General features: G+C 44.1%; 1 protein-coding gene across 1 annotated transcript in view; it reads left to right on the top strand.

Moving 5' to 3' along the window:
• The window catches only part of LOC138249315 (transient receptor potential cation channel subfamily M member 2-like), a 211,399-nt gene that overhangs the window by 164,557 nt on the left and 33,150 nt on the right, over positions 1 to 13,692 (top strand). Inside the window, exons 21-24 of the mRNA XM_069203274.1 lie at positions 564 to 696; positions 777 to 948; positions 1,918 to 2,098; positions 4,973 to 5,154. Of these exons, the coding sequence (XP_069059375.1) occupies positions 564 to 696; positions 777 to 948; positions 1,918 to 2,098; positions 4,973 to 5,154 (668 nt within the window). The remainder of the gene's footprint in view (positions 1 to 563; positions 697 to 776; positions 949 to 1,917; positions 2,099 to 4,972; positions 5,155 to 13,692) is intronic.

The raw sequence follows: 13,692 nt of genomic DNA, 5'->3' as shown, positions 1-13,692 counted from the left end.
TAGAAACAGGAACCAATCAGAATATACTGTTCACTATGACTGCACAACTCTAAAACATAAGTACAGTAAGCATGCACCTGTAAGATGTTAGTCAAAATTGTGTGTAGTAGTTCATGGATAGATATTTTGGTAGGTAGTTGGACAGTTGGACACACAGTGGGTTGAAAAGAAGCGACATCATTAAACATTGCATCTTCACTGCACACAAGAGGAAGCCACAGCACAGGGCAGTGAGTATGGTTGGGGTTGGCATGATTGGAGTGATGAAGCACATAAAAACTGACTTAGCTGCTTGCAGTAGCACACTCCCACAATGGCAAGCTGGTAATCTTCCCAGAACATGCAGCATACTGAAAATGTAAATTATGACAGCCGATATTATGACTCAGTTATTTGCAGCCAAAGTGCAGTAATGGCCTGTGAGTTGCATGCTTGCTGCACTTGCATCTCCTCTGCGCATGTGCAGTCATGTTAAAGGGCTGTGGCTTTCTTGACCCCTCAATGTGATTTGGTAACAGAGGGTTTAGCAATGAGTAACAAGGATTGTTGTTTCTATTTGCCAGATTCTTCTCACTCACCTTCTATGCGGGCAGAATTTTACTATCTCTGGATTTTATCATATTTTGTGTGCGCCTCATGCACATTTTTACCATCAGCAAGGTCCTGGGGCCAAAGATAATTATGATGCAGCGAATGGTAAGTGATGTGAACACACTCTTTGATGTCTGATCTAAGTTCATGATGACCTTCCATAACACTGCATTTCTGGTCTCCAGATGAAGGACATCTTCTTCTTCCTCTTCCTGTTGGCGGTTTGGATCGTGTCATATGGCGTGGCCAAGCAGGCCATCCTGGTGCACAACGAGGATCGGCTGGACTGGATCTTGCGCAATGTTATTTACCAGCCATACCTCATCCTCTTTGGACAGATCCCAATGGACGTTGAACGTAAGCAGTTAAAGATTTGTTTACCTGCACCAGTCTCTTGCCTCACTGCTCCTTCACCTAGAGTAATGCTCTGTCTGTACTTCGGCCACTCCCACCGCTAAGCATCCTGTCTTCTGGTACGCGTATGTTTGGGTTATGGTGTTCTCAGACGTTTGAGGGCAGATGGTGTAACAGAGGTGTGCTGTTCATAGGGTCTCTTTGGGCTGAATTATGTGTGTTTTGTGCTTGATGCAAACATATTTGTTTTGCTATTAATTTGATGTGGTAAGTTACTACTCAAGCATTGAGCATGGATCATGCTGATTGTGGTTTGAATGACTTGTCAAAACAAAGCTGAAATCTTAGAAGTCCATCAGAAAGACAGCTTGTGAGAGACTGAGAGAAAGGCTTACTTGTGAGTGACTAGGATTACCTGCTTGAAAGGCATGCATGTTTATTTGATAAGCAAGGTGCTGACACCTGTGGTCCGGTCCAGTGGGTGATACATTTGTGGTAAACAATCCAGTTTACCTCAATGAATGTTTAAACATTTTGGTTCAGGTCCTTTCACATTTGCCATGCTTGGTGCAGTGCATAAGGACTTCTCTTCTGTGTATGTGAAGTTTTGGAATGTGTAATTGAAGCTGCATCCTGAGAAATAGCATCAGCTGTATAGTGAGGTTAGTGTGTGTGTGTGTGTGTGTGTGTGTGTGTTTGTGTGCCGCATGTGTATTAGCATGTTGGGATGTTGATGCATGTCCATTAGTTTGTTTGTGTGTGTGTGTGTATGAATGAATGGGTGCATTAAAGTGTGTGAGCACACACTTGTGTATGAGGTTGTGTTCGTGTGTATTAGTGCTTATAAAATATGTGTGTATATGGTCTTGTGTTCTGGTTCATGCCTTTTTGTTCATGCCTTTGGGCACTCCTTGTGTACTTTTGAATGTGTTGTGTAAAGTAATTTTTCACAGAATATCTTGTATTTATAAGGATCGAGTTTTGATGTAACCAAATGTACGCTTAATGGAACTGACATGAACTTGCCAAAATGCGCCTACGCTGATGACTCGGGCAACCCACTGTTCCCTGAATGGCTGACTATTATTTTACTCTGCTTCTACCTACTGTTCGCCAACATCCTGATTATGAACCTGCTCATCGCCATGTTTAGGTGAGTCCGATGGTTTCTTTTCTTGTTGATGTCTTTTTCTGTTCTTCACTATTTGGGACTGTCTTTCTCTTTCTTTGGGGTTCTTTACCATAAATGCAGGATCCCAGTCCTTACTGGTTAACCCTGGATGACTATGCCTACCAAAAATCTTGACTGTGATTGATCAGTTCCAAGATTTGCTCCTCTAAAGTTTGGTGTCCCCTGGGGAGATTGTTGTGGGTACCATTTTTCACTTGCACCCAACCCAAGGCATTGACCGAGACCAGATAAGCCCCTTAAACTGGTCTCCATTGTGACTGGTCTTAGTTTATAGGTATGTTTGCAAAAACTACCAGATCCCTGGTAACCCCACTAACTGGACACCTATGCATTGTTTAAATTACATTTGGTATTGTAAAGAGCTTTTCTGACTTGCATGCAATACTTTAGCAGGCCTCTTGGTTTGGCACCACATAATGTAGACATGCAGCGACACAGGCTCCAGTCCACAGAGGTTTCCAGCTTTACATCTAGGCCTGCAAGAAACCACAGCAGAAGGCAAATACATCACATCCGATCGGATACATTGTATCTTCCACGCTGATACCTCTTCCTCGTTGACTGCAGTTTGACACCTAAACTAGTCTATCAGGCCACCTACTGATGTGAGCATTCAAAGTATCAAGTCAGTTTAATGGCTTATCCATATACTCACATTGTTAATCGGGCATTATGTGTTTGTGTAGAGCAAGTTTATAACAGGCTATAATAGTGCTGGGGTCGTTTTTCAGCTCTGAGTGCTAAAGAATTCAGTTTTATGGGTCTTACATTATTTTTACTGTTGATCTGCCAACCCAAGGCATTGACCGAGACCAGATAAGCCCCTTAAACTGGTCTCCATTGTGACTGGTCTTAGTTTATAGGTATGTTTGCAAAAACTACCAGATCCCTGGTAACCCCACTAACTGGACACCTATGCATTGTTTAAATTACATTTGGTATTGTAAAGAGCTTTTCTGACTTGCATGCAATACTTTAGCAGGCCTCTTGGTTTGGCACCACATAATGTAGACATGCAGCGACACAGGCTCCAGTCCACAGAGGTTTCCAGCTTTACATCTAGGCCTGCAAGAAACCACAGCAGAAGGCAAATACATCACATCCGATCAGATACATTGTATCTTCCACGCTGATACCTCTTCCTCGTTGACTGCAGTTTGACACCTAAACTAGTCTATCAGGCCACCTACTGATGTGAGCATTCAAAGTATCAAGTCAGTTTAATGGCTTATCCATATACTCACATTGTTAATCGGGCATTATGGGGGTTATTCTAACTTTGGAGGAGGTGTTAATCCGTCCCAAAAGTGACGGAAAAGTGACGGATTTACCACCAGCCGTATTACGAGTCCATTATATCCTATGGAACTCGTAATACGGCTGGTGGTATATCCGTCACTTTACCGTCACTTTTGGGACGGATTAACACTCCTCCAAAGTTAGAATAACCCCCTATGTGTTTGTGTAGAACAAGTTTATAACGGGCTATAATAGTGCTGGGGTCGTTTTTCAGCTCTGAGTGCTAAAGAATTCAGTTTTATGGGTCTTACATTATTTTTACTGTTGATCTGCCAACCTATAAGTAAAATTCTATTTGTTTGCTAAGTAACATCTCTGACATAAGGTATTTTGTGTGTTATTTCCTGCCACAAGGTACCCAATTTACTAAATTTTTCGTGAAAACGCTACTCAGTAGGGTCTGTTGGCCATCTTGTATAGGCCTGGAGAGTCAAGCACCCAAAGAGAGATGCTTTTCAGTGGTGGTCCCATGGCACGGAGAAGATACCCCACTTCCTATCATTGTCCTCTGTTCTTACCTGGCTATGGATGCAGAGAAAGAGAGCTCAGCTTGACTAAATGTAGCAGTTGTGCTGGAGGAGGGCTTGTTTGTGGGCTATTTACAGGTGAGCCCTCTCATACATGGACGTGTGCCCTTGCTTTCTCAGGGAGGTCTAATTTCATTCCAGCCATCTCTTGCTGGGGAGGGCTAGGTGCAGACAGGCCCTGCAGGTGTGCATGAGCTTCCAACATGTTTTTTTGTGGCTCTGTGCAAAACATTGTCAGGTGCCCTGCTGACCTGGAAAATGTTTTATGAGTGCACTGGTGGGCTAAAATCAGTAGGGCAAGTAGCGTGTGCTTACTTTGAGATTCAATATTTTTGATATTGTGAAATCTTTTTAGGATCTCAAAGTGAGCCTAAGAGTACGTGCATCTTTTTATAATTTCAATTGAAGGATTGTTTTGCTGTGGAAGGTTGCTTTTATTTATCAGAATATATGTCTGCTGAGAAATTAAGACTTTCTGTACAGTGCCCAATGTCTATGGCCAAATTTTGTGTGACATGTCTATATGAATGAAAAAAAACTCCCCCAAAAATGCAGAAAAAGTGTTTCTCAGTTTGACAAGACAAAAAGTAGAACATGGAGACTGAACGTCCTCTAGGAGCTTTCATGCTGAGCAGAAGTGTGTAGGTATTTATATCACATCCACTACTATATAAAGTGTTTCTGAGAACTGACAGAAAAGTAAATCTTTGGGAAATAAAACTAATTTTTAAGTTTCATCCAAATGTGTTTGATTGGAGAATGCAAGTTTGCGGCATGGCGACTAGATCACATCGTGTTTCAAAGGAAAAGTTTTTAACGTAATCTAGCAATTCATCCATGAGACATTTAGGGTTGAAGACCCTAAGGTTCTTGAAGATTGAACGCTTTGAAGAAATTGAGTATGGTGGCAGAAGTGACAAAGGGAAATGTCTCTGCTTCTTGAATGTCGAGATCTTAGGACTATGGGATGTGCATGAGAAGTTGTGACAAACTTACATTTGTCCCTTAGTTATACCTTTGCAGAGGTCCAAGACCACACAGATCAGATCTGGAAGTTCCAGCGACATGACCTGATCGAGGAGTACAACAACCGACCTCCCGCCCCACCACCATTTATCCTCCTAAGCCTCCTGTACTTCCTTGTGAAATATGTTATTTTACGCAGACCAGCACGAGGACAAAAACAACTAAGTGAGTAATGCTCTAATCCATTCAAAACCGTATCAGAGTGATTGTTGTATCTTCAAGGCTGGTACTCTTAGAAAGTGCTTGAGTTGTGTCAGGTGTCCCAGATCTTTAGAAACCAGCTTAGGTTTTAGGTGTCCTGTACTCTATCATATCCATCACCCTTCATTCATCACAGCAGAAAGATAGATGATCCTCTTTGAGTACCTCTTTTTTCTGGTGAGTGCTGTGCTGGGGTAGGGCAACCTGGGCCCTCCCAATACAGATAAAGCTGGAATGAGGGCAAACATGCTATGCATACAATTAGTGTACATAAAACAATAGTGTAAATTATGTTCTGACTGATTCACACTTCTAGGTAAGCAGCATGGATATACTTAACAGGGGTGGGTGGTACTTGCAGAGTTTCACGCCATGAATTCCGCAGTTCCACAAAAACTCCATGAGATTCCGTGAGCAGGCAGAATTCGGGCATGTCGTGCTGCTGCGCTTATTTTTAGTGCTGGGTGCTTCTTCAGTGTTGATGCAGCACGAACTGCTGCTTCTTTCTGCCGCTCAAGTAGATTTTCTACTCAAGTGGCAGCCTTCTCAACGTGAATGGTCAAGACGTGCTACAACTGCCCGCACTGAGAAATCTCACCAGAAGGCGTTATAGCACCCAAAAATCGTGCTAGGGGACGCAAATTCTCACTCGTCATCTTTCCGTTGGTGAGCCGCGAGTGAGCAAAAACTCTGCCATGCTGTGGTTGGCAGAGTTTTGCCAGAATACCGCACTTCAAGCAGAAAGCAGAGTGGGCAAAATTCCATGAACTCCGCAGACGAACCAGAATTTTTTGCCCATCCATAATGCTTACATGGGTGATACCTTTTAATTGGAAACAAAATAATATAAAATTAATGTTAGACTGTAGCAAAGTAAACACCATCCCACTTAAGTAGGTTAAATAGGGTATCACATTAAATAAATATGTGTGCAATTTCAGTACACTTACAATACCTGATACTATTCTCAAGGTGGATACAATCTCTAAATTTACTGTAAGGATTAAAAGGTATGTTACTTATTTGCATTTCAGATACAACTTCAATTTTTTTTAATTTGTTGTGTAATGCAGGCTCCACTCAAATCCTTTGTGTCGTTTCCCATTTAAGAAGTGATATAAACAAACTTCCTGTGTAGTTCACAAACTGCAATGATGACCCCTTAGCTCTATAATGTTGGTTAACCCGTTGGCTTTCAGCACTGTGGCTATTTCTGTAATGATGCTGTAATCAAACTAAATTGGATAGGCTTACATTTCATTTGACTGTGTTTTAGTTTTGCCTTTTTGAGATTATGAACTGTGCCCTCCTGACCCTTTGTGAACTAAATTCCATGGCTCACATGATTTCTAAGCTTATGTTTACTGAACACCTCTGAAGATCATAGGGGAGGACTCAGAAGGGAGATGTGGATCCTGTTTTCCCATCTTCGTGATACCATGCTTCTGATTCCTTCCATCTTTCACACCCAAATATTTCTCTTTCTTTTCATCTGTTAATGCATCCAGACTCTGCTGTTGGCCATCAGGCATCACCTTGAAAACCAGTTACATACACAACAGGGCTTTATGATGGACATTCAAATTACTATAATGTGTTCCCCACTACTAGGCCACAATCATGCATTAGGTTAGAAGTACAGTCAATCCATTTGAATTAATAAGTTATTTACTCCTGAAATGTCTGTGTATTTCGCAGGACTGTCCCCTCTCAAGCTTTGCAATGATATGTGTACAGGTTCAGATAAGTCATCTCAGGAGACCAGAGAGAAAGTTGAAAGGTGGAAGTGTCTAAGACATCTAGCAGCGTCATGCTCCCCAGATCCAGTGGGACTGTGCACACTCTATGGTTTAGATGTCAAATCATAGCTTTACTGAATCCAAAATTTCAAGTTTGAACTGTGCATGTAAATCAAGCATAAATGTTGCATTGGGAGATGCATTCAGGTATTCCAGGAAATACAACTGAAATGTCTCTATAGTATTCATTTGCTTGACTAAAGCAGGATAGATGCAACCACACACCTTCCCCTTCAAAGCACTGCAATAACTTGTTCTACTAGAGGCAAGACTAAAATTTGAGTTTCTTCTACTGCTTGGTACTTAGTTCATCTCATGTCCTGCTCTCACATGGGGTGAGGCCCTACAGAGCCTTGGGCTCTGTCACCTCAAGTAGCATTAATGGCAATCATCATATAGGCATTAAATATCAATATTATCTTGTTTTACAGCACTTATTAATAATCTTTGCTATTCATAACCACTGGAAATACCGGCTGTTACCATTACCAAACTGGGGGACTGAGTTAGAGTTGGATGGAGAGGTTACTGCGCTACCTTCTTGGTCAAACACTCGATCCGCCCGCCTGATCTATAGACGGGAGGACCGTAAGTAGGTTGATGGCAGAGCCTACTCTGGCTCTGCCACTGAGATAGTGCTCTGACAATCGTACCTATTACAGGGCGTCAGAGGCTAGCTGAAAACACCGTCCACCCTATTTACAGTGGACAGCATTATGGGTTTTTGTTGCTGTCTGTCACTGCCAGCTAAAACATGGCAGCCAGGAACAATAAAAACAAATGATAACTGTAGGTAAATGCCACTGTTGGCATGGTTATCCCCTAACTTTTTGCCTTTTATTGATGCTGGCTATGATTGAAAGTGTGCTGGGACTCTGCTAACCAGGCCCCAGCACCAGGGAAGGTCTCTAAGGGCTGTAGCATGTATTATGCCACCCTGGGGACCCCTCACTTAGCACATGCACACTGCCTCACAGCTTGTGTGTGCTGTTAGGGAGAAAAAGACTAAATCAACATGGCACTCCCCTCAGAGTGCCATGCCCACAACCCACTGTCTGTGGCATAGGTAAGTCACCCCTCTAGCAGGCCTTAAAGCCCTAAGGCAGGGTGCACTATACCACAGGTGATGGCATAGCTGCAGGAGCACTATGCCCCTACAGTGTCTAAGCCAATTCTTAGACATTGTAAGTGCAGGGTAGTCATAAAGAGTATAATGGTCTGGGAGTTTGTCAAAGATGAACTCCACAGTTCCATAATGGCTACACTGAATGCTGGGAAGTTTGGTATCAAACCTCTCAGCACAATAAATCCACACTGATGCCAGTGTGAGATTTATTGAGAATTGCACTCAGAGGGCATCTTAGAGATGCCCTCTGCATGCCAGCCCAACTGCTAGTGCTAGGCTGATCGGTCTCTGCCAGCCTGCCACTTCCAGACTAGTTTCTGGCCACAAGGGCTGAGTGCCTAGGTGCACTCTGTGACCAGGAACAAAGCCTGTCCTGGGTGGAGGTGCCTCATATCTGCCCCTGCAGGAACTGTAACACCTGGCGGTGAGTCTTAAAGGCTCAAGCCTGGTGTTACAACGCCCCAGGGCACTCCAGCTAGTGGATATCCCTCCTCCCCCACCGGACACAGCCCCCACTTTTGGCGGCAAGTCCGGAGGAGATAATGAGAAAAACTAGGAGACACCCTCCAGCCAGGACAGCCCCTAAGGTGTCCAGAGCTGAGGTGACCCCTTCCTTAGAAAATCCTCCATCTTGGCATGGAGGATTTAGCCCAATAGGAATAGGGATGTGCTCCCCTCCCCAAAGGGAGGAAGCGCAAAGAGAGTGTAGCCACCCTCAGGGATAGTAGCCATTGGCTACTGCCCTCCAGCCCTAAACACACCCCTAAATCTAGTATTTAGGGTCGACCCTGAACCCAGGAAATCAGATTGCTGACGACCTAACAAGAAGAAGGACTGCTGACCTCAAAGCCCCGCAGAGAAGAAGGAGACAACAACTGCTTTGGCCCCAGCCCTACCGGCCTGTCTTGAGATTCAAAGAACCTGCAACAGCATGCATCCAGCGGGCCCAGTGACCTCTGCTGACTCAGAGGACTGCCCTGCAAAACCAAAGGACCAAGAAACTCCCGTGGACAGCGGCTCTGTCCAAAGCAACAAGAAGAAACCATCTTTAAAAGGACTGCCACCTCGCTCCTGAAGCATGAGTCCCCACCACTCTGCACCCGACACCACCGGCCCGTGTCCAGAGAAACCAACACTGCAGAGAGGACCCCCAGGTGACTCCAAAGACGTGTCCACCCTGAGACGACTTCCCTGCACCCCCACGACGACACCTGCAGAGAGAATCCAGAGGAACCCCTGACAGCGACTACCCAGTAACAAAGACCCCGACGCCTGGAAGAAGCACTGCACCCGCAGCCCCCAGGCCCAAGAGGAACCAGCTACCGGTGCAGGAGTGACCAGCAGGCATCCCTTATCTTTGACCAGTTGGTGGCTGGCCCGAGAAGCCCCCCTGTGCCCTGCCTGCATTGCCAGAGTGACCCCCTAGTCCCTCTACTGATTCCAACACAAAACCCGACGCCTTATTTGCACACTGCACTCGGCCGTCCCTGTGCTGCTGAGAGTGTATTTTGTCTGCCTGTTTGGGACCACCCCAGTGCTCTACAAAATCCCCCTGGTCTACTCCCCGAGGACGCAGTTACTTACCTGCTAGCAGACTGGAACCGGAGCACCCCTAGTCTCCATGGGCGCTTATGTTATTTGGGCCCCTCTATGACCTCTGCACCGGACCTGCCCTGTGTTGGTGGTGCTGGGTGTTTGGACTTAACTTGAACCCTCAACGGTGGGCTGCCTATGCCCCGGAGACTGAACATGTAAGTGCTTTACTTACCTGACAAACTAACTTTTACTTACCTCCCCCAGGAACTGTTGAATTTTGCACTGTGTCCACTTTTAAAATAGCTGATTGCCATTTCATGCTAAACTGTGTACATTACTGTTTTAATTCAAAGTTCTATATTTACCTCTACTAAGTACCTTACAATCTATGTACTTACTTGAAATCTGAATCTTGAGGTTCCAAAATAAATTAAGAAAATACTATTTTTCTATATAAAAACCTATTGGCCTAGAGTTGAGTGTGTGTTCCCATTTATTGCCTGTGTGTGTACAACAAATGCTTAACACTACCCTCTGATAAGCCTAACTGCTCAATCACACTACCACAAATAGAGCATTAGTATTATCTATTATTGCCAGTATAAACCACTAAGAGGAACCCCTGGGCTCTGTGCACACTATCTGTCACTTTGAGATAGTATATACAGAGCCAGCTTCCTACAATATCTCCCACAACATGGAAAAAACCTCCTGCTTTAGGAGTTTGACTTTTAAAAATGAAAAAGTTTATAAAAGTTGACGGTCAGGCAACCTGCCCGATGGAACCGTCCATCAAACTTTTATAACAGTGACAGGATCCACTGTGATGGTGGTTACTGTCAATGACTAGAGATGTCCAGAGGCCAGCAGACATCTCTAAATGTGGACTATGAGCACTCTCTCAGAGTGACAGAGTCTTTCCACCATCACCATGATGGAGTAAATATCATACTCTAAACTCTAGATTATGCCCTAAATTTATTAAAACTCCGAATGACAGGTGGGTGAGTTTCCCTCCTGGGATTCAAACTTATGCCCTATAAATCACACAAGGTGTCAACACATGTGCTAACGATTCTAATTGGTTTGGCAAGATTAGCAAGATTATCAATTATGACAACTGAGCTGTTTTATCAGACCCCCCAGAACACACCATGCTGGATGGAGCTGTCATGAATTACCCTGATTTTCCCACCACTACTAGATATAAAAGCCCAACCAATAACCTATCCCAGGTTTGAACAGTGCAATGCAGAATATACTGTGTGTGACAGAGTTGCCATGGCCAGCCCTCTGCAGTGCTCCTTCAGTCCCTGCCTGACTAAACTTCTCACTTTCATTAGTTTTGAAAACGTGTCCAATCCTGGACTCCTGGGCCAGAAAGAGTAGAAGAAAACCATGATCTCAAGCACATCATGCTGGATGCAGAGCTTCTTCAATCCTCACCTTACCTGACTTCCTGCCACCCAGCTGGTTCACTGCTTCTTCTGGTTACTAGGCTTTTCTCAAAGAAGGGAGGAAACAAATGGGAGTGCTGCCTGTGTGAGCCAGGCATGAGTAGGGGCTGAACCGTGGACCTCAATAACACTGTCTACATACCCAAACGCACTCCCAGACCCTAATAATACACTCTCAATTTCCTCACACTGAACAGCATACTGCTCACTAACACTCACCACCACACACACTCCAAATCATGTTCATCAAAACACACACCCTACAGCCACCAGTGACACATTATTGCCCACATCATCAGACAACACAGCCTTTATGCACTTTGCATCATAAAACCACAGCTTCCTCATCTATCTCTACAAACATCCTAGATCCTCATCCTCACCAGTCACAGCATCCAACAACTTCACTACTGATACAAGATAGAGGGAGTACTTGCTGTAACACACAAGTCTACCTGACCCTGCACTGTGGCTGACCCCACAGCAACTCCACATCATTCTAAATCCTGTCCTGCCCTTCTCTTTTTCACCATCTCAGATGGCTTCTTTTAATCTGATCTACAGCTCCTCCAGGCCAACAAGAACTTTATATCTGACATCGTGCCTTGTGCCTTTATCCAGCAAAACCAGCCCACTTGCCTTAGAGGCTTTAACCTTCCTGGAAGTGGCTGTGTGAAGACAGTGAAAGAATGCCTCCCGACATGCTTTAGCATCAAGCAGCATGTCACCATTCCAAACCACTCCAAGGCAACTGATTCCCTGTTAGACTTTCCCTCAAGCCACTGTAAGACCCGGATACCATGGCCTGATGGGCTACTTTGCTAGCATCTCCTCATTAATGCCTACAATCAAATGCATCAAAGTCAATCAAAAAAACAATACAGCCACTCTGTTCCTTCAAAGTCTTTACCAAGGTCACCCTCTGAAAATTACTCATTGACCTTTTAAAACACCACTGCCATAGCAAATATTCTTGATAAACACAACAGTTGTCTTCAAAATAATCATGTTGAGCTGAGTGCGCCTTGGAAAATGTGATCCTTGCAACTTGAGCCCTCCGCACTATGTTGCACATAACAACTTGGAAAGAACCAGCATGTAAGTCACAGACAAAAAAGAAAATAGAAACTGGCACTCAACACTGAAGCCACCACCTAACTCACATCTCACTACTCTGCAGGCAAATCCATCATCATCGAAACCAGTGTCACTTTCAACGCAATCACTATTAACAAGTTAAACAACAAAAGCAAACCCGCTTCAAGCATATCAAACACTGCCCCAACCCAATCCCTGATCCTTTGATCCTTCAAGCAACAAATAGGAGCAACACTGTCAACCACTTCTTCATTGAAAGGACCAACAAGATCAGATGCCACATCAACACCCCTAGGCAAACATTCAGCTTGCCTCCTATTCCTCACCAGTATATTCCCAAGTGGTAGGACCTCTCCCTCCCTCACATGCAGTTTTCACCAATGTGTTCATCTCCAGTGACAATTACATTCTTCCTTTGTCCATTGTGAAAGCTTTTCAAAGTAAAGCTGGCACCCACTGTCAACCCTGTCAATGCCTCCCTCAGCCGAGGAACTCTCTGGATGCCCTCAAGGAGACCATGCCAAGATTCTGTTCAGGCAGGGTCTGTGGCATGTCGTAGGTGATTAAGGAAGCAGGTGAGTGCGGGGTAGGGTACAGTGTGCACCCGGTTAGTCTTGCGGCAACAAATAGAAGTGGTGCAAGACCTTGGGCTATGGAGTGTAGCATTTTGATGGAAAATAGTCCCACATGTATTACAATGTAAGCATCCCACGATAGTGGGTGGAAGGATGCACCAAACAGCCAACAGCGTGAGAAGAGCAAATAGTGGCCCCCTGGATGGAATTAAAAACCCATTCTATATTTTAAATAACTGGCAACGCTAGGTCATGCAGGCAGGGTCACTGCCAAGCAAGACATAAAACACATCCGCACTTATGAAAGGAGCACTTAGGACATGAGAAAAAAAACACATGGTACCATTCTGCATAATAAAGAGAAATACAGATGCATGGAACATGTGAAAAACATGTCTCGTAGGAACAGTCAACACATATGAAAAATATATTACATAGGTACACTTAAACATAAAATCATCACAAAAGAGCACTTGGTACATGTTGAAAGCATATCATGTAGCAGCACTTAGCACATGAGAACATATCACCTAGAAGTAAGGAACATATGAAAAAGACATCACAAAGAAACATTGAGCACATTTACAAACGTCACAAAGGAGAGCTCAGCACATGGGAAAAATAGATGAGTACTCAACACGTGAAGAACATCCTATGCATTAGTTAGTAGTGCATGTGAAAGAAACTTATCACAAACAAAGCATTCAGCACAAGTGAAAAACATCACAAAGGAGTGCCCCCCACATGTGAAAAGCATATCATCAAAGAGTACTCATCACTTGCAATGAACAAATCACAGATGAGCACACTGGGTATGCGAAAACATATCACATAGGCACAAAGAAATCTGAATACGTGACCCCAAGCAATGTCTGCTGGTTGAGTGTTTTGCAAACATTCCACCCATCAGC

Source organism: Pleurodeles waltl, chromosome 8, assembly GCF_031143425.1.
Source record: "Pleurodeles waltl isolate 20211129_DDA chromosome 8, aPleWal1.hap1.20221129, whole genome shotgun sequence".
Classification (NCBI taxonomy): domain Eukaryota; kingdom Metazoa; phylum Chordata; class Amphibia; order Caudata; family Salamandridae; genus Pleurodeles; species Pleurodeles waltl.
Note: the sequence above shows the minus strand (reverse complement) of the source record. Positions and strands in the feature narration are given on the sequence as shown.